Source organism: Dermacentor albipictus, chromosome 5, assembly GCF_038994185.2.
Source record: "Dermacentor albipictus isolate Rhodes 1998 colony chromosome 5, USDA_Dalb.pri_finalv2, whole genome shotgun sequence".
In the NCBI taxonomy this organism is placed as follows: domain Eukaryota; kingdom Metazoa; phylum Arthropoda; class Arachnida; order Ixodida; family Ixodidae; genus Dermacentor; species Dermacentor albipictus.
Window position 1 is genome coordinate 123,467,529 of NC_091825.1, and position 20,662 is coordinate 123,488,190.

Below are 20,662 nucleotides of genomic sequence, written 5' to 3' on the forward strand. Positions count from 1 at the left end.
AACAGTTCAATACGTTTATTCGGGCGCATGCGCAGTGGCACCTACTTGTCTGCCCGGATTCGGGCACACACACCGAGTGGCAGGTGCCCATTTTCACTTAACCAGTGCCCCAACTTGTTGTATAATCGGTAAGACAAGAGCAGTGAGCACCCACGAAGAGGGGTGGAAGAGGCGCAGAAAAAGGTTTGCTTTAAAATTAAGCGCAAACGATACTGAACAAACCACTGGAAGTGTAAATGAAGGAGTTCCACTCATTGCCACTCATGCATGCCGCGCATAGTGAAAGTAAATAGTGAACAATGGAACACAGAGGACGTAAAAAAAGAAGAAAAAGAAACAACACACAAAGAAAAAGGTCACAGTGCCACTGCACTACTCACACCGCTATAAACAGTGCAGCGCACATTGGCCCAGTGCGCTTTAACTAACGTTACATTAAAGTGTGTCGCGTAAATCGGGGCAACACGTGCTCTTATTATACGTACGAGACCTTCGTGCCCCCCCCTTCCTCCCTTTCCCGAGATATTTGACCAAGTTCTGCGCTTTATTCGGTTATTTCCTAGGACTGCGCTCCGAACAGCTTGTTGTTTTAGTAACTGAAATGGGAATACAGGCGGCAGTGGACACAATTAAAAAATCAACCCCGTTGCCCTTTAGCCCGTTTAACACGCGCCCACTTAGCAGTGATAAACATAATGAGACTAGGAGACTACGAATAGCGACGAACGGAAACAAAAATGGCCTGTGTGTGTGTGTGTGTGTGTGTGTGTGTGTGTGTGTGTGTGTGTGTGTGTGTGTGTGTGTGTGTGTGTGTGTGTGTGTGTGTGTGTGTGTGTGTGTGTGTGTGTGTGTATATATATATATATATATATATATATTTTTTTTCATAGTACAGTACGTACACTTTGCTCAATTAAACCAGGAGCTTGCCCTCGGTTTTAGTAGAGTTCTCAAGGTTTACAACAGGATAATTAAACAAATTTGAAAGCGCGTGAAAACGAACATGACATGTTCTCTTCAGGAAATGTTTTCACCGCTTGTGGCAAGATGTTGACGCTGTATATAACGGACAATCCACCTTTTTTATTGGTTCAGGTATTAGTGGTAGCTTTTGACATTCTCATATACGACTTTCTTTCCTCCTCCTTCTCGTTCTTTCTTTCTTTTTTTTTATTTCTCTATTAGGGAGGATAGAGTGCAACGTTGTGATTCTTCGGAGTCTTTGCGCATGGGGGGGGGGAGAGGGGGGCTAGGAGCGTGCACAAAAACATATTTTTCCAAAGCGACACATGCATCATGTTCCTGAACTATACCGCACTTCTGTACCTTTTGCCCGTGCTAAAGTAAACGAAGCTGTTAGACGAAAGAAAAAAAAAAGGATTAGGAAGACACGATGCAAGATACAAATAAAGACCTATGATGTACGGTCTATCTTGCACCATGTTTTCCTAATCTTTTTTATTTTCGTTGACCAGCTTGGCTAACGTTAGCTTGGACACCCTACAGAACAGAAAGTAATGGACAGATCTACCACAGTCCATTGCTTTACGTGCTATAACGTTTATAAAGGGCGTGGGGCTTTTATTTCCTTCATCAAATGAATCAGCAATGCTGAGAAAGGGAGGTTAGTTGGGCTAGAGCACACCTCACCTCTTTAGCAACACTACATTGTAGTTAAAGAAGTGACGTAGGTAGTGAAAGGTGTAGAGGAGGACAAAGAGTGATGATGATAATTTTACAATGAGCGAACTGAGTGCCTGTATCGCTGAAGGGTCAATTGCTAATTGTAAAACATCTCTGCGTATATATGCGGTAGCACTTGAGCACGATGCAGTGTCCGGAATTGATTTAATGTTTTTCTTTCTTTCTGTTCTCAGCCCCCCCCCCCCCATTTTCGCCAAGGGTGGGGGAGTGGGGGGGGGGAGGGTTTGGGGGCGAAGAGGAGTAGACGTCTACGAGCGTTCTCTTCCGAAACATTAAAATTTGTAGTTCTCGTTTCGAGCAGGGGTTATCGTTCATTACTGCGGAGGACAAGCTGACAGTTCCACCAAAAGTTAACGCAGCCACAATCATCGCCACGAGCTTCAGCCAACGTTTTTCTTTTGCCACAGTTCTGTTTGAGGACTTATTCCGCGAGCCAGAAAGCCCATCCTGCTATGCATGCATCACGACCGACGTGAAAGTGAACATCCGAGTTGAGCACAAGAGTGTCGAGTGTGTTTGCTTTCGTAGGAAAGTACGAAGGGAAAGATTCTCCAACGGCACATATATGAATGGATGGATGGTTGAACTTTGTTGTGGTCCTCACGGGCGCGCGTTAGCGCGCAGCGGGCCGCTCCCACGTCGAGAGACAGAGAGGCCGAGCCTCTCCGCCGCGTCGTGGGCCCGTTAGACAGCCCGTAACTGTTCTTCGAGGTTGGGGCTGCGTAGAACTGCATCCCAGCGCGAAGAAGCGTTGCTTTCATCGCCGCGTAACGCGGGACACCGGCAGAGCATGTGATCTAAATTCGCTAAGTCATTGCATAGTGCACGTGCATTTGTTGTCTGAATTTCGGCGTAAATCCTGTGAAGAAGTAGGGGGTTTGGGTATGCCCCGGTCTGTAGAAGCCTTCCGAGAAAGTATAGATTAACCTCCTTGCCTTTCCGATCCCGCGTGTGTCTCTCTCTTTCTCTTTCTCGTTATCTCTACAACTCAAGCGAAGTCTGCGGACAGATCGAAGAAACCAGCACACGCCGAACCCGTGCCAATCATTAAAGCCTATATTGCACATCTCGCCTGGCCAACACGCAGATGGACGAAGCAGCGTGGCGTCGAGCTGGTTGTGCACCGACGCGTCTCACTCACCGAGGCGGTGGCAACGGTGTCCATGTTTAGGCTTCGGCATGGACGACAGTCACACCAAGAGGAAGCGCTCACAGACTGCAGCCGACGCCTATGATGTCCGCGCGCGCGGCGCGTCTCACAAACTCCGGGGGACAGCATTTAAAAAAAAGAAAAAGTAAACAAGTAAAAGGGAGCGATCGGTGAAGCGACGCGAAACGAAGTCCGACAAACAGACCGCGGCGAGCGACGTTAAAAATGAAGAGAAAAAGAAAATAAATGAAAAAAAAGAAGGACCGAACGTTGAAGTTACCGCACAGGCGCGCAGAAGAATAAGAGGAGGATCACGCGCAACGAGCTTGCGCCCGCGCTGGGGGCCGAAAGTGTGTGGCGCGTGTCCCAAACTGCGGTCGGCTTCTCCGCGCCCCTGGCAAAGGAAAAGCCGCCGCCCCTCGCTGCTTCGGGGGGTCTGCTCGTGCCCGCTTTGAATGCGAGCATGCGGGCATTGAAAAGTGAACGGCGTCGGCGGCGGCGCCGTTTCTACTTCTCTTCGTTCTCTTATTTATTCTTTTTTCCCTCGGTTGTCCGCCCTGTATTTTTTTTCTTTCTTCTTCTTCTTTCTTTGGTTACTGTGGTTAGACAGCGTTTCAGTCGCGGTTTCCGGGCCGGTTATGTCACTCTCCCTTTCTTTCTGCCGCCCCGCTCCTTTCCTGGCTTCGTTTGGCTCCTTTCTCGGCTCGCGGCGGCACGTCCTGCGGTAATTATCCGGGAGCCGATGAATGGCCGTCCATGCACCTGTGCGGTAGCCGCCAAAAGGAAGAAGGCCCCCCCCCCCCCCCGCTTCGCATCACAGTTTTACGATATATCCCTCGTTCCCGCTGCTCGCCTGTAGCGCCGACGCCGGCGGCGCGGTGAAGGTGCTGTGACAACCGCGGGGCTTGCCGGCAGCGAGTTCTGCATTCAGGAAGTGGGCCCGCTCGAGCAGGCCCTTTAATTCCTTTGCGGACTGCAGCGTTGTGTCTTCTTTTTTCTTGTTTTTTTATGATTGTTATTGCGAAACTCGTGCGAGCTAGACTGACCGCGCTACACCGTCTGTTGCGTATTTTCTCCCGTTCTTGGTTCTTTTTTTTTTCTGACAGGGATTAAGTATATATATCAACGATGTAGCGCTGTTCGCGCTAATGTAACATATACTTCACTCACCCTTTCGGGCGCGCAGTTCTTATCGCCACTTGCGGTAAACGTGTTAACAACATCAAGAAAAAAGAAAGCAAGGGCTCTTGGAAGACGACGATGCTGCCGGGTCTGTGTTGCTGTCAGGGAACTGCTCCTTAGTGGCAGAGGAAAGGAAAGGGAAGAAGAAAGCGTGTATGTGTACAAAGAGAAGTGGGGGTCGGGGGAGTAGAGTCGTTGCTGTGAGAATTTTGGGCATAAAGGCTTCGCTATGCCGGCTTCCTGTAATTTGCCAGTGTAGATGTGAAGGTATAGATCTAAAAACTCGTTGTGAGTTTCATTACGGCTTGGTCGAAGGTACTCGAGGCAGCTTTACGACTCCACGCTTGCGGCCTGAGAAACGCATAAAAGAGAATGTTACGGATACGCAAAGTCATTTCAGATTGACAGCGCAGTCTGAAGTTAGCGCGATCCCCGGCCTTAAATGGAACTTTACACGCGACTCTTTTCACGTCCGGGCTCGGCATTTGATCGTGGGTTCACCACGTGTGAGTTCGCGTGAAATCGCCTTCGCGACATATCTGTTATTGTCGGGTGCGCGGATTTCACAATCTTAAAAGTGAAATTAAATTATGGGGTTTTACGTGCCAAAACCAGTTTCTGATTATGAGGCACGCCGTAGTGGAGGACTCCGGAAATTTCGACCACCTGGGGTTCTTTAACGTGCACCTAAATCTAAGTACACGGGTGTTTTCGCATTTCGCCCCCATCGAAATGTGGCCGCCGTGGCCGGGATTCCATCCCGCGACCTCGTGAGGATCCAGACAAGCGCTTGTCGAGGTCAGACGTGCCTAAACACCGCTCCACGGCACGTACTTCGGCCCCAACCGCCGCCCCCAGCCGGGGGCCCCCGAGGCACCGCGAGCGGCACGGCTCGCCTCGAAACCCCGGCGACTCCGGCTCCCCAGCTCCGCCTGCCGCGCCCAACGCCGCATGGAAGATGCCTTACACCGTAGAAGGCTCCGATATCACCGCCGCGGAGTTATCCGACGGCACATGGACGGCGTTCGAGATGCAACGCCGCTACCGACGCCCATCTCCGCCTGAACAACAACCTGCCGGAGCCCAGACGCCGGCCACGACGCTGTCTGCCCCGAATGCGCGGCAACGCGGCCGCCCTCGACCAGAAAGCGCCCGCTTCCCCGCCTGCCCTCGGACGACCTCAAGATAGTCCTTCGCCCGCAGGGCACACTCAACCTCCACACCGTCGGCCCCGCCCGGCTGGCTGTTGCCATTTACGCAGCAGCCAACGTCGACCAACGCCTGGCAGTTACTGCCGACCAGGTTAGAATGCACCCCACTAACAACACAGTGACAGTGAGCACGCCTGACAGTGCTCGTGCAGTGTCATACGCCAAGGTCCGCGCCATCACCATCGACACCACAGAAGTCCCTGTTGCCGCCTACGCCCCAGCCCCAGACAACTCCGTGCGAGGGATTCTGTACCGGGCTTACAGCTATGAAAGCGACGCCGAAATCTTCGCCGAGCTTCGGGCTCGCAATCCCGACATCCCTATCGTTGCTGCGCGGCGTATGGGCCAGACACGACACTTTGTCGTCACGTTTGCCAACACCAAGCTGCCCCGATACATGCGGTATTTGGGCTTCACTTTCGAGGTCTTCCCTTACAAGGGGCGCCCGGAGGCTTGTTTCAACTGTCGCAAGCTAGGTCACAGAACAGATGTGTGCCCACAACCGCGCCAACCCATTTGCCGCCGCTGCGGTGTGGCCCACGAACCTCAACCAGTCGGCCAACCACCCACTTGTCAAGCCACGTGCATCGTATGCAAAGGCCCACATCCCACCGGCAGTAGAAGCTGTAAATACCGTTTCGTGCCAACCAGCCGAGCTAAATCTTCCAAATCCTCCACGGACACTGAAACTGACCCCGGCACCTTGTCACGTGGCCATCAGTCTCGCTCTCGGAGCCGCGACCGCCAACAACGACCCCCAGGAAATGACGCTTTCCCACCACTGCGAAGCAGCGGCTCCAGTCACAACAGCCCTAGCCGCTCCCCATCGCGCTCTCGGAACTCCCGGGCAACCTCCCAGGTCGGGCCGGATACCAAGTCCACCAAACAGGTCGCGTGGAAGAGCCCTCCACCAGCCACAAGCCAACTGCCCGACCCCCAGGTAAGGGAACTGGCAGAAATGGTTAAGCAACTACAGCTACAGTTAGCACAGGCAAATGCTAAAATTCATAGCCTTGAGTCTGCACAGGCGCACCCACAACCGCGGCCGCAGCAGGTGGCTCGCGCTCCCACCTCCGACTCCACCAATGACCCCAACATGGACACCGACCAGCCCAAGTGCAATAAGCGCAAGGCACCTCCCCCCTCCTCTACCTCTGACCTTGACGCAAAATTCGAAACTTTTGACGCCCGCTTATCTAAAATAGAGGACGTCCTAAAACGGCTGACCCCCACTATCGACCAGCTCATTGAAGGCTGCACTAAAATGGCAACCAATATTCAAACCCTAACCGCACGCCTCGACCACCTCGCGGGCCCTCCGCAAACTGACGCCCTCACGACATCAAAGCCCACTCAGTCGCCTGGTGCGCTTCCCTCTACCGAGAGTGCAGCCGCGCGTGCGTCTGCTGGCGGTATTATCAAAACCGACGTAGCGTTTCCGCAGCGTCCCGAACCCTACAGGAAACGCGATGGCTAGCGCGCCCATCACAGTATGGCAGTGGAACTGCAGGGGCTTCAAGGCAAAGCGGAGAGCCTTGGAGTATACCCTGCAGGCCCAGCCATTTACACCCCACATTATAGCCCTCCAGGAAACATACATCGACACAAAACTAGCCAGCTATACTGCTTACAACCAATCGGTGGCGCCGGATCTCCGCCCGAGCACCGCCATCCTTGTACACCGCAACCTCACCGCCAATCAACTCGATCTTGACTACCCCGAAGTCCCACACACTTTCGTGCAGGTCCTTCCAAACAGCCGAACCGAATCCCCACTCAACATCTTAAACGTGTACAGCCCCCCAAGTGACAAGAGCACTAATGTAGCCACTCTCCTCCGCAAGGCGTGTGCGATCGCGCGGAACGAGATGCTACTTATAGTGGGTGACTTTAACGCACCACACGCCGAGTGGGGCTACCCCAGCAGAGCCTGCGGTCGTAAAGGAGCCAAGGTTTGGGACACTGCCCAGACACTGGCTCTGACGCTCCTCCTCGACCCCGAACGGCCCACCCGTATCGGTAACAGCATCACGAAAGACAGCTGCCCCGACCTCACTTTCGCCCGCAACATCCCAGATGCGCGCTGGGACAATCTCGGTATGAACATAGGTAGCGATCACTATGTTCTCAGCACTACGTTCACAGCCACACACAGCAAGGGCCCTCGCCGCACATTCAAACACACCAACTGGGATGCTTTCCGGTACGTACGAACTCAGCGTCCGCAAAGCCCCATAGACGACCTCAACACATGGACAGATACTCTGCTCCGCGACGCAGCCAACGCCACCTCCACAGTCACGCAGGAGGAGGGTGGCCCCACCCCAGATGCTAAACTCATGCATATGTGGGAGGCCCAGCGCAGCCTCCACGCTCGCTGGCTCCGACGCAAACACAACCGCCCTCTCAAGCTTCGCCTCGCTCGCCTAGAACGAGAGATCGAAGCCTACTCCACCAAACTTAGTCAGGAACAGTGGTATCAGACTTGCGACCGACTCGATGGGCAGTTGGGATGCAAGAACACATGGTTTCTGCTCAAGCACTTGCTTGATCCGACCCACACCAAGTCAGCATCACAAAAGAATCTCAACCGCGTCATACACGCGTTTCCAGGCACGAACCAGGAACTCCTCGCTACCTTGAAAGACAAATACATAAACACCTCCACCGACATTCCCACCCCCTTAAATTACAAAGGCTCCCAGAACCCAGACATGGACAGAGACATCACGGCGTCGGAAGTCCGCGCCGCTCTCAACCGCATCAAGACCACTGCGGCCGCCGGCGATGACCATATTACCAACAAAATGCTCCGCAACCTGGACGACCAGTCGGTCGCAGCACTTGCGGACCTTTTCAACCACCACTGGCATGAAGGTCGCCTTCCAGACTCCTGGAAGCATGCCAAGGTAATCTTCATACCCAAACCAGGCAAACGACTCGATATGGGCAACCTGCGGCCCATCTCGCTCACGTCTTGCCTGGGGAAGGTTATGGAGCACGTAGTTCTGAACAGACTCCACACTCACGCAGACAAGGAGAATCTCCTCCCCCCCACGATGTTTGGGTTCCGGGCTGGACTCTCTGCCCAAGACATCATGTGGCAGATACAACACGACATACTCGACCCGGGTCCCATCCGGGCGACACGCACCATTCTCGGCCTCGACGTCAGTAAAGCGTTCGACAACGTGTCGCACGCTTCTATACTGACCAACCTCTCACAGATGAATGTAGGCACTCGCACCTACAACTACATTGCCAACTTTCTTTACAACCGCACTGCTGAACTCCACATTGGAGACCTCTGCAGTGACAAAGTCACCATGGGCACCCGGGGAACACCACAGGGAGCTGTTTTGTCCCCGTTCCTATTCAACATTACTATGCGGGGTCTTCCCACACTTCTCGACACCATACCCCACATTAAGCACTCAATATACGCCGACGATATTACCCTCTGGACAAACACTGGCTCGGACGGGGAGATACAAGATTCACTTCAACAGGCAATCGACACCGTCCACACTTACGTACAGGCAAACGGTCTCGTTTGTTCGCCCACCAAATCTGAACTGTTAGTTATACGAGACAGACGTGTTCGCCGACCCGTCCCCGACCCTCAAGAGCCAATCACGCTTCACATTGCCACCCACCCCATAGACCCCGTACAGACCATCCGCGTGTTAGGCATGCTGGTTCAGAACAACACGCAGAACTCGGAAGCCATCCAACGCCTCCGAACCACAGCCCACCAAATCAACGGCCTAATCCGCCGCATTGCCACTCGCCGCAGGGGAATGCGGGAGACCGACCTCTGCCGCCTCACACAAGCCTACCTCATTAGTAGGATTGCCTACACATACCCTTATTACCACCTCCGCCGCAAAGACGAAGAGGCAGTAAATAGCATCATCCGCTCGGCGTACAAGGCGGCAATGGGACTGCCCCAGTCCGCCAGCACACAGCGTCTCCTCCAGCTTGGAGTATACAACACCCTCACAGAGCTGATAGAGGCACACAAGACTGCACAGGTACACCGTCTTTCTCGCGCCGAACACGGTCGTTACATTCTTAATCGTCTTAATATCAACCCTACAGGTGACATCCACCCCACTGCTCCCCTCCCGACTGGAGTCTTCAGTCGGCTAGTCATCAGACCCATGGCCAAGAACATGCTACCCGGCCGTCACGATAGGCGCCGCCAACTGAGGGCACAAGCCTTAGACGTCACCTACTCCGCCGACGAACATGCCATGTACGTGGACGCGGCGAAATGCGACTGTAACACATACGTAGCCTGCGTAGCGACGCCAACCACCACTCTCATCAGTGCCGCTACAGTGCGCACACACTCCTCCACCGCTGCCGAAGAGGTTGCGATCGCGCTAGCCATCGCGGATCCCCGCGCAAGCACGGTTCTCAGTGACTCTAAACAAGCCATCCAAAATTTCTCAAAAAACTCACTCTGTCTCCCCGCCGCACACATCCTCCGCGGTTGCACTCTCGACAGAACTATAAGCTTAGTGTGGGTACCTGCTCACGCGGGGAACTCTGGGAACGAAGGGGTCGACCGTTTAGCCCGAGGCCTAACTAACCGGGCGGCCGGCCCCTCGAACCCAGATGCGCTCGCAGAGGCCCCCAAATCCTACGCTGAAATTACAAACTTCTATAAGGAGACGAGACGCGTGTACCCGCCTCCCCACCCCGACCTCGAACGAGCGCAAGCCACCATGCTTCGCAGACTGCAGACCGATTCAATACTCAGTCATTCTAGACTTTATTTAATCACTGGAGGGGATTATGACCCCGTCTGCACTAAGTGCGACCATGGAGTGTTCGCCACTCGGGCACACATTCTCTGGGGATGCGAGGGTAACCCTCCCCCACGATCATTACTGCCAGTTCCCTCCGAAGAGGGTTGGAACCAGCTGCTGACAAGGCAAGACAAGAAAACGCAACTCGCACTCGTTTCGTGGGCCCAAGACGTCGCCCCCACCTGGGAGCCACACTAGGCCTACCTGCCCTAACTTCCTACCCTGCAGTGGCAAAATAAAGTTGTTTCTCTCTCTCTCTCCCGCGACCTCGTGCTCAGCAGCCCAACACCATAGCCACTGAGCAACCACGGCGGGTTTTCACAATCTTGTACTGAACTTAATTATTTGTTTTAAGTGGCCTTTTGAAGATTTTAAACATCGACGTGAGGCGAGAGTCCAAGCCACGTTTCTTTTTTTTTTACTCGCTTATTTTGTGTTTAATATAAGGTGACCTTACATTAATGCCTCCATACGTGGTCGAAATTCGTTCTACGCAGTTCTCTTCAATTGAGGGGAGCTTGCACGGAACGCCTTTCGGCGGTGATCACAGGCACGCGGTTCTCACGCGGCCTGCACAACGGACGCGTGATCTAACGCCGAAGGCGCGTGGCTCTCACGTCGGGAACGCGCCTCATGTGGTCGCGCCATTTAGCGCGCAGGCACAAGATACGACACGTCAGATCTGTCGCAAAAAAGCTGTCGCCTCGCACACCCCGGAGGGTATTCGGTCGCGCCTCTCGTTCGTCCGTCCACGTCAGTTCAGACAGGAAGCCGCAATACTGATTCAGAGGCTCAGCTTCTTGTGCATATATATACGTTGCCGTGTTTCTGCTGTTTTCATTTCCGTCTATCCGAACGTGCCCTCCTCCGCGATGAAGAAAGAAAGAAAGAAAGAAAGAAAGAAAGAAAGAAAGAAAGAAAGAAAGAAAGAAAGAAAGAAAGAAAGAAATGGAAGAAACGGAAGAAACGGAAGAAAAATATGTCGCCGCCCGTCGGTCGCATTCACAGACACCCTCGCGGGCGACTCACGCTTGCGTATACATCTCACTTATACGTTGTAGCTCGTTTTCGTGTCTATCACTGGCGGGACAGCCCTTAGGTCCGGTATATACCGCAAAGGCATCCCCGCACGCTGGCGGCGCTTCCTTGTGAGCTTGTGACGAGCCGCCCGCCGCACGGTTTCCGTAAGAGCGTTCGTGTGGAACTTTCTCTCTTTCTTTTCGAACTTCATTTATTATTCACTAACTCGAATGGAGCTACTCTCGCGATGTACGCACGCTCGCAAATGTGAGACGCACGCGCAGCGCACTATTTGTATACCGGCAAGTCGCCTGCAGCGCTCCTTTCGGCCGTGTTTATTTTCGTTTGCCCCCCCTGTGACGATCGTGGTATATTTACTGTACTCTTGGCTCGTGGTCGCAACCGCGTGGCGATTACATACAGATGTCGTTTCGTGTATTGTTCAGCATCTGTAGTTTTTCTATTCACGGCGTCGAAGATAATACTGCTGATGAGTGCGAAACGACGTTATTATCCAGACGGCGTGTGTTTTATTTCGCGTTTTCATTATTTCTCCCCCACTGCTTCGCTCAAGGAGAAATGACTGACAACCAAATTATAGGACGCTCGTCCACTCCCTTGCAGAAGTCATGCCGCGTTTTTCTGCGGCGTTTCAACAAACTGCCCATTGAAGACAACAGGGAGTCAACGGAAAGGCAATATATATTTATAGCGACTTTTGTAAGTGCTCGACGCTCCAGCATGACTAGATGATGATGATAATAATGATAATGGCTGTCTCTTCGAAAAGGGGTGACGACAAATCGTCACCAACACCTACCTGGCTGCTCAAGATTTCCTCTATCTATATTCCAGTCTATATAATTTTTTTTCCTGTAGGAGCTTTATCCTGTAGTGTTAGCTACGCCGGTAAGAGCCCCGGACCCATATCTTGATTCCAGGTTTTGTTTAGGCCAACAATCTAAGCGTATCTTGCTTAACTCGACCGCTGGCTACTTAACGCTCCCATCAGCTTTCAACCTATAGCACTTCTGGAAAGTGTAGTTCTGGCTGGGCGAATGTCTTGGCTCTCCATTACGATGTACCCCATGAGGCTCAATGTAGCCCAATGTACCCCATTACAACGTACCCCATTATATGTACCCCATGCATGCCTCATGCTCCTGTACGTTTCTGTCCCCGCAGAAAGCCAGCTCTATCCCCAAGAAGTTAAACACTGCCCTTTACGTTAACGTACAAATTTTCTTTCCATGCTTTTTTTTTACTTGCAGTTGCAGTTCCAGTTTACTTGCAGTTGTATAACTCCTCGAATGTGAAGCATCACCGAGAAAGTGGATGCAAGCGCCAATCTTCGACTGAAGTGGTCACTGCGCTTCAGTGACTCTCAAGCGCGATTCCCGAGCGAAAATCTTTGTCATCAGGAACTCTCAGCATCTAATGCAAACGCACTAGAGCGAATGTTCGTTTCTTAAGCAACTCCTGAAGCACAGTGTCTGCTTCATCCGAGCGGCGGCGTGGAGCCACACTCAGTGAAATCGACGAAGAACTTCCTAGTCAATGTTCGTTTGTGAATACGTCGTTGAGTCTGTCTGCCGGAAGGTTGAGCCTCTACATCCGTGCTTTTGCGTGACGTACACTGTGAATAAGCCACTGCGTTAGTGCATACTTGCTTCGGCTATGTATCAAAGGTGCTACCTTGATAAGAAAACGTCTAAGAAAGCATTGTCAGGCACAGGGAACATGTTCACAGGCGCATTGTCGTTTCACGTTGCCACTGAATACAATCGTGCTGTCATGCACGTCAACGAAGCTTATAGATTACATGGTCTCTGTGTTTATTATTCTATTCTAAATCTGCCTGTGTAGTTCTTATATAGAGAATATACGTGCAATCGTCATTTAGCACCCACGTAGAGGCATAACAACAACTACGTATCTTTGAATAACGAGGAGGCGCCTGCTGTATACATTGGGGTTCGCTTCCAGCGTATATAGGCTTTCCAGAGGGCCCACCGAATTATTCAGAATGCAGGCGCAACTACTGCGGACGTTAACGTCAAAAGTAACTACTTCGAGCAAAGCTTTATCCAGGTGGCGCGTCCGCATTAGTCAGTCGAAACTGCAGCTTGCGCAGCGGATTGAATTGCAGTTTCTTGTCACTGCAATTCATTTGACGCTGCTTCCCATTTCAGTTTCGGCAAGAGGGCTCCTTTCGTCTGGATCAGTATTTGCCGGCAGATATACTGGAGGCAGAACATATAGTAAATCGTTCTCTCTTTGCGTCTATATATAGTGCGCAGTGCACACACGTTGAAAAAGGTCAGTGAAGCTATCCACACTATCTCTAATGAAGCTAACACGTATCGCTGCGTCATTCAAACTTTTCCACTGGCGGTTTCGGCCTTCTCGACATGCGGCGAGCAGGCATCGGATGATCGGAGTGACGACCCCCGGACGCAGCCAATGCTTGCTCAACTGTGGATTACGTCAAGCAAAGGATTTATCGAAAAAGACCGAAGCAAGGGTGCCTCACTTTACGGGCCCCGTTTTTCTAGATCGGCACGCTGTCGCAAAGAAAAAAAAAGAAGAAAAATAAAGACGACCAAGGCGGCGAAGCCGGGACATGCAGTACGCATGCGTGGTTCGGCTCAGCTCTGAGACGAGCAACACGCTCCACATACGTCCCGCGGCGAGTCCCGCATTCTGCGAAAATTCGCGGGAGAGCTCGACAAGTAGATGCGAAAGGCCAGTTCCGGAATCCTGCAGCAGCATACATTCCGCAGCTGGTGGGCCCCCAAGGCGCACCGATCTACAGCTTCCACGGAGGCCGCCCGCCTGTTGTGCCACAGCACATTCGGTTGCCCCGCGCCGTCGGTCGGTTCCGTTTGCCACGGGGTGAGGCACCAGCGCGCTATTTTTCAAAGCCAGAATTGAGCCACTAATGACCGTCTATTACTTAGTTGGACCGATTTTCCGCAGCGGCTCTACTTCGCCGGCCGGTGTCTGCACATTCGTCTCCGCCTCAGGTAAGTTCATACGGGTACCTTAATACATGCCCAATCCAGCTTGCACTGTAGTGTGCGCGTTCACGCATGCGCAGTAGGCTCGAGCCTGCACCGCTGCCTCTGCTGTCCTTGCGCGCGTGCACGCATGCTTTAACGGCATACCGCCCGTGGCTCGTAGCGTGCAGAGAGATCTGGCCGCGAGATCTTTCTCCTTTTCGCGCTGCCATCGCGCGCTCCTTCCTTCGTTCCCCTCTCTCTCACTTTTCTTTTCACGCCCGCGGTCACCCTTCGTTCTACCTTCGAACGCGCGTTCTCTCCCGAGAGGGACAGGCCGCGATAGGGTGAGGGGAAGAGAGGGTGGCGGCCGCAGCAGGCCGTGGTGGCGATCATTTGCTGATGACCCCTAATTGTGTACACAGCAGCGCCAACGCGCGACCGCCGCGGCTAATCGCGGCCGATTACGGCACCTGCCGCCTTGTTCCCTCTTGGCGTTTCTTTTCCCCTTCTTTTCTTTAACCTACTCTCCCTTTCGCCGTCCTTTTCGTACGCGGTAGAGACATATATGTATACCAGTAGTGCGTGTGCCTTCGCGTTACTGCACAACTACGCCAACCGGGGGATGAAGTTGCGTAGAACGGACGTGCAGGATATGTGAGAGAGAGAGAAGAGAGGGGAATCGAACAGCAAAGGAGGAAGGTTCTGCCCATATTTCACTCGAAGCCCGCAGTTCGGCAACGAAGCATTCCAGTGAGATCGGAGCGAGCTCGCCTCTCTGCAGAGAGGAGTGCATGGCGGACTCTTCCTTCGGCAATGACACCGCAAGATGCTTTTTTTTTTCTTTCGGGCTTGCGTTTTTTTCGCTGCTGACTGCGTGGAGGAGCTCTCTCACTCCTGTTCGCACTCGCCGCAGCCCCAAGCAGGCCCCCTCCCCCACTTCGTTTTCCGAATAAGCCAGTACACGCACAGAGACACGCACGGGTCTGAGTGGCGCGCGGCTTGCTGAATTGCCGGGACAACCATTTGTCACTGCGTGATGCAGCGTTTTCGGCCGCCGGAGTAATTTCTGGGGCTATACAACCTCACCTCCCCACCCCCCCTCCCCACTTCCCTCTGCTAGCTCACATATAGATCTCCGCACCAAGCGCTCTTGTTTTGAAACTCGGGACCATGCAGCGAAACGCGATGGTATATAGAAGCCATCTGTGTTTTCACTTTTGGAAGCCGGGCTGCTCGCGAGGTAGAAGAAGAAGAAAAAAAAAGAAATATATGTGGGAAGAAGAGTCGACGGCTCAGGAGAAAGCGGCCTTGGATCTGTCGGCTTTTCTCGGGCCAGACAGTCGAACGCTCTAAGCGGCGCCATTTAATTTGGATACTTAAAAGGCTCGCAATTTGCGCGGCTGAAGAACCCGCGTTGCGTGTTTCTGTAATGAGCAGTCGCGGGAGGAGGGGGGGGGGGATGGGGGGAGGGGAATCCGTGGCGCCGAAAGGGAATTCGTATCGGCGACCTCTGGCTCAGCCACTGCAGTGCGCGCCGCTGCGGAAAGTTTATGAGCCGGTCCCGCACACTGTGTATAGGCATGCTTGCCGCTGTGCAGTGTTTCTTCTCGCGTCTTTCCCAGACGCCGTCGACACAGCGGTTGCGCTGCGGGGACCAAACGAGTGAACTCGATAGAAATCTTAAATTAGGCAGCGGGGAAACCGATCCGCGCCCAGGACACGGAGGAAAAACGACGTTGCGCGGCGTTGTCCGTCTCTCTTCTTGTTGCGTTTTGTTTTGTTCCCGGGGTGCGCGCTTGGTCGAACGAAATTACAGCTCCTTCTGCAGCAGCGACGCAAAAGGAATACTAATGTCTGTTGTTTACTTTTTTTTTCTTTTCTCGCTCTTTCTCTGGCTCATAAGCCGCATGACAGCTTATCTGCTTCCATTCGTTCTGTGCTTGCACGTAGGTGTCTTGACCGGAGATAGGGTTTCGCCGGGGGTTCAAGTTTAAGCCTCGCCCCAGGCGTGCAGGAAAGGGTGCAACGGCTCCTCTGAAACGTAATGCCCAGTCCCTGCGAGCAGAGACGCATACCTTTGCGTTTGTCGTGCCGAGTTGTGCCAGCCACGTGGTACGAATTATGGTAGCGGCGTTGGTTGTTCGATACCGCCTAGCATGGATTGGTTAAGCATCATTTATAAGAATACGTTGTTTACCATGGGGGCGGCATCATGTATTAGCTCTCCTGCCGTCCGCTGTTCCTTTCATTTCTCAATTTGCAGCAATGAAATTGATCACGGACAGTTCGCACATTACTGAGGTACAACGTGGGTGCCCGTATATGAGAGTCGTTACAAAAAATATGTTATCTTTCTGTTGACTTTTGCCGCCCTTCGATATGAACTTTCGGTTGAGATGCAAATGAATATGACGCATTATTTTTGCCAGGGATGAATGAATTTTCTATCAACATGATGACTGGCAACAAACAATGCAAGTCTTATTGAACTTGTCCAAATCAATGGTGCAGCGCCGAGAACCTGAACCAAACTGAAGCCACGGCGCAGAAACACTTTTGTTGCTATTGTTGCGTTTTTGTGTCTAGCAAAATAACCATCACTTACGAAAGCAGTGGGTCATCGGTCTCTTCCCTCACGTCCTCTAACTGGGCGCCTCAGTTTCTTTTTTGGAAAAACGGGAGGCTGGAACGGTGCCGACCCGGTGATTATATGCAAGCTTCCAGACAGAAGCCCGTGGCGTCCGCATGATTGCTGCTTTGAAAACGAGACGGGATGCGTGCACTTTTCTCGGGCAGTTACGACGATTCGCGCACCGCTCTAGTTTGAGGCGCATATAATACGGCCGGTAGCTGCGCCGCTTTCTGCTCAAAGCCGCCCCGTTTGCGACTGACTCTGAAAAATTGCAGGTTGCACTTCGGAACCACGGCTGTATACCTTGAACCCTTGCAAGTCAACTAGGCGGAAGCAGCTGCTTTGGAGCGCGTTCGAAGTCCCTCCACCCCCCCACCCCCCCCCCCCCTTTTTTTCTCATCCTCCACGTGGTTTGCGGCAGCTAGAGACGAGGCGGGGATGAAGGAAAAGACTTTAAAGATGATGGAAAAGGCCGCGAACAGCGATTCGGCAAGCGCATGACAGGACGAGAGGAATAATGGACAATGGTGGCTGCTGTATTCGCAACCTGCTGCTGACTTCAATTTGAGTATATGTCGGCACCAAGAAGCGCGCTTTTCTGATCGACCACCATGTCAGTATACGCACAGCACAACTATAGCAGTGGACAGGTGTCTCTTTGCCAGGAATGTAGCAACGTTACAGGTCAGAAGCTCAATTATGTGTTACTTCACGCGCTTACACGTAATTTTGACTCTACACTTAGCTTCGGGCGTTAACCGAGTCTGTCTATCAGCATATATGTGTATACGTATATATGTAGAAGTGGTCCTGAGTTGGCTGCGTCATCGAGTCTCGGCTACGTGGAAATTGCGTAATGGCGTCCTGTAAGTGAACTTTAAGTGGGTATTTCCGAATGTAGAGCTTGTGAAGCTGTTTTGCTGAAATTATCACAAGGACTTCTTTCGTAGGGCACGTCCATTTGTAACGTGTCAAATGTCTGCTATGAGCGTAAAGTTAACGCACAGTCATGGAAAGTTCAAATTTTCTTGCGGTTGAGAGAAGTTAAGTAGCTAGAAATATTTTCATAACAAAGCAGGCCACTCATCGATTACAAGAATGCAAATTGACATATCGAGACATGCACAGGTTTCTTGTTCACCTGCACAAGTGTACAAATCCTGAGACGTCAGTTAGAAAAAGTCAGTGACCTGTTTTAGTAACGTTGCTTTCACCTGCCCGTAGGCGTTGTTAAGTCGAATTCTTGGTCACACTGAATATAATTAATTTACCTGCGTTCAGAGGTAGGAGGGGGGTGAAGGAGGATGAGTAGTAATGATGCATGCAGGCAGATCTGTAAGCTTTCAAGCGGCAGGTTTAGACAGGTATAGGCTCGTAGTCAATCTACCTGCACCGTTTATTTTAGGGGCAGATAATGTTTTGTCACGGAACGTCCGAACGAACGTCCACAGTGATGCCGAACAAAGAGCAGAAGGCGCGAGATCTTTCCGAGCATGATCTTGTTGTCTTTGAGTACGCTAGCCATTCGCACAAAAGCAGTTCATTATCTTCTTCTATGCGATATGTATACGTTACAGGAGGTTGCATTGCGAGAATCGCTTAACACGTAAACTGTCTATTGTGAACTCGAGGGCCAAATGAGAAAGTGAGAGAGAGATACAGAAGACAGCGCACACTGATGATTTGTAAACCTGGCTATATGACAGAGGCCGAAGCGAAGAGCTCCGGATTAGGTTTGAAGGCCATCTTGAGTAGCATGCACACAAGGCACGGCGCCCGAGCCTTTTTTTTTACCTTCTGCCATCGTGGGCGTCAGGTAAATGAGCACGCGACTTCGTTCGCGGTACTTTACAGAGCGCCATAGTCACTGAGCTATATACAGCCACGAGTCGCATCTATAGGTTGTCCGGTATATGAAGGATCCGCAGAGCTATAACACACAGAGCTCTGGAATATCCTGAAGTGATTCTGCGTTGACAACGGTAATCCTTCGAACAATTCCGGTAACGAGCGTGCTCTTAGCTTTGTGAAGTATACTATGCCTTGTGCCATTAAGAGAGCAAACATCGATGTACCCCTGAGCGCTGTGTTATAGTGACTATAAGAACGTTAATGCGAAGGAGGAGCTGAAGCACATATGAGCCCGCATGTCATACCTTAGGCCTATAGCTGCCCCGTGCCCTTCATCAATGTCAGTCGAGTATAGCAGTTGACGTAAGCGTATATATGACTGAATAAGGAAGGAAAATTTTGTCGATGAACAAACATATAACCGTTACCATTACGCTGTTGATGGCGTTTCCTTCCGCTATTTTGGGATAAGACACGCATGACATGAGGAAAATAAAACGCCAATTTATCAACAAGTCGTTCGTGTAGGATTGCCTTCACATTGACAGGCGTTACCTGTGAGCGGCAATTGTCAACTAACGATAATAGGAACGCAATAACAATAACAGTTTCAGCGAATGTCAGGGAAACAGACATGTCTCGTGCTTCTGGAAGCCTGACTCACCCATGTACGCGAGACATTCATGTCCATAAAACGTGGAAGGTTTCTTGATTTATGCATTAGCCGAAGGGCAGGGCGCTTAATTTCTCGTAACGCCGTCCCTCCATTAAAGACGTCTCTCCTCTCTAATAAGAATGTCAGCGGGCGCTGGTTTATTGCACCTAGATGAAGTGCCCACGTGCTGGGTCTGTTCATTCGCCAAGCGCTTCCTTGAACCTTTCGATTGGCTGAGAGGCCGTTTGTTCGTTATAGAGGCGTGCTTGCCCCAAGCACTTCGAAGTGTGTCCGACTCGACGGGATCGATGAATGAAGCTCGATTGAATCACGATGCTTGGAAATTCCGTTCTATCGCTTACACACAAGCCGGCGAGAATAAGAATGACAACAAAAGAACATACGCAATGCCGAAAGTACCGTCTATAAGTGAAGAAGGAACCGGTAACCACACGAAGTAAGCGTACAAGTACGGAAAGGAAGCGTCCACTTTCGAAGAGCTCGAGCTTCTTCACATTCCTCTCAAGTCGGGAAGCGCGTTTTGAGACTACCAGATGTACATTCCAGTACAACGCTTTTTTTATTCACTTTATTTTGTTTCCGGATTCTTTGCATCGGAAAGAAAAACGATCGGAGAGATCGGGGCACAAGAAGAACGAGAATAAAAGGGTTAAGAGCAGCGGTAGAGCCTTCTCTCTCAAAAGAAATAAAAAGAAAGAAAGAAATGATAACAGGGAAAGGGGTTGGGGGGGCAAATGAGAAAGAGACTGTTGGTAGTGGCGGCGTGCCCGGGCTGGCCTCGCGCGCCTCGAACCGAGATGGCCATCTCTTCGGGGCCCCTCTCATAAACGCACCGCCAGGCGCGCACGCGTATCATACTGTATGCGCGGCTCGTCGCGCAGCATGAGCAAACACGGGTCTCGCACTCGCCGCTGCCTCGATCTGTTCTCTTATTTTTCGCCCTCGAACGAAACACAACGCGCGCGCGCGCGCTCCCTCTCTATCTCATCTCCGCGCGCCGCTGTACGGCGGCAGCGCTTGAAATGCGTCTTAATTGCGCATTTAAATATACGGCATTCCGGAACGTGCGATTACGTATGCGGCGGCGAACTCTACGGCGGCGACGACTGCAAAGCTGTACGGAAGGATCCCGAAAATCTAGAAAGCGAGAGAGAGAGAGAGGGGGGGGGGGGGGGGCAATGTATAGGAGAAATAGAAGCAGGCACGGGAAAGGAGCGATAAGCTTATGCCGCGTGGTGGTGGCCGCAGAAACGACTCTTCTGGTGGAAGCACACGCGAAGTGGCAGCTCGGTCAATGCGGTGAGTGTGTATATGGACGCAAAAGGGGGGGAGGGGGGTAAAGGGGGGGAAAGTCGGTGGGGGAACTGGCTGTATACAGCCATTGCGCGACAGACTGGCAGTTGCCGACCCGGTGGCG

The 20,662-nt window shown here is 52.1% G+C and overlaps 1 protein-coding gene across 3 annotated transcripts in view; it reads right to left on the reverse strand.

Moving 5' to 3' along the window:
* Positions 1-20,662, reverse strand: part of LOC139060064 (protein bowel-like) — a 170,650-nt gene that overhangs the window by 19,618 nt on the left and 130,370 nt on the right. The window contains exon 1 of one of the 3 annotated variants that reach the window (XM_070538850.1): positions 2,846-2,978. The exons of the other annotated variants lie outside the window; for them this stretch is intronic. Within the exon in view, the coding sequence (XP_070394951.1) occupies positions 2,846-2,885 (40 nt within the window). The 5' untranslated portion in view covers positions 2,886-2,978. Of the gene's footprint in view, positions 1-2,845; positions 2,979-20,662 lie in introns of those variants that run through there. 3 annotated transcript variants of the gene reach the window in all.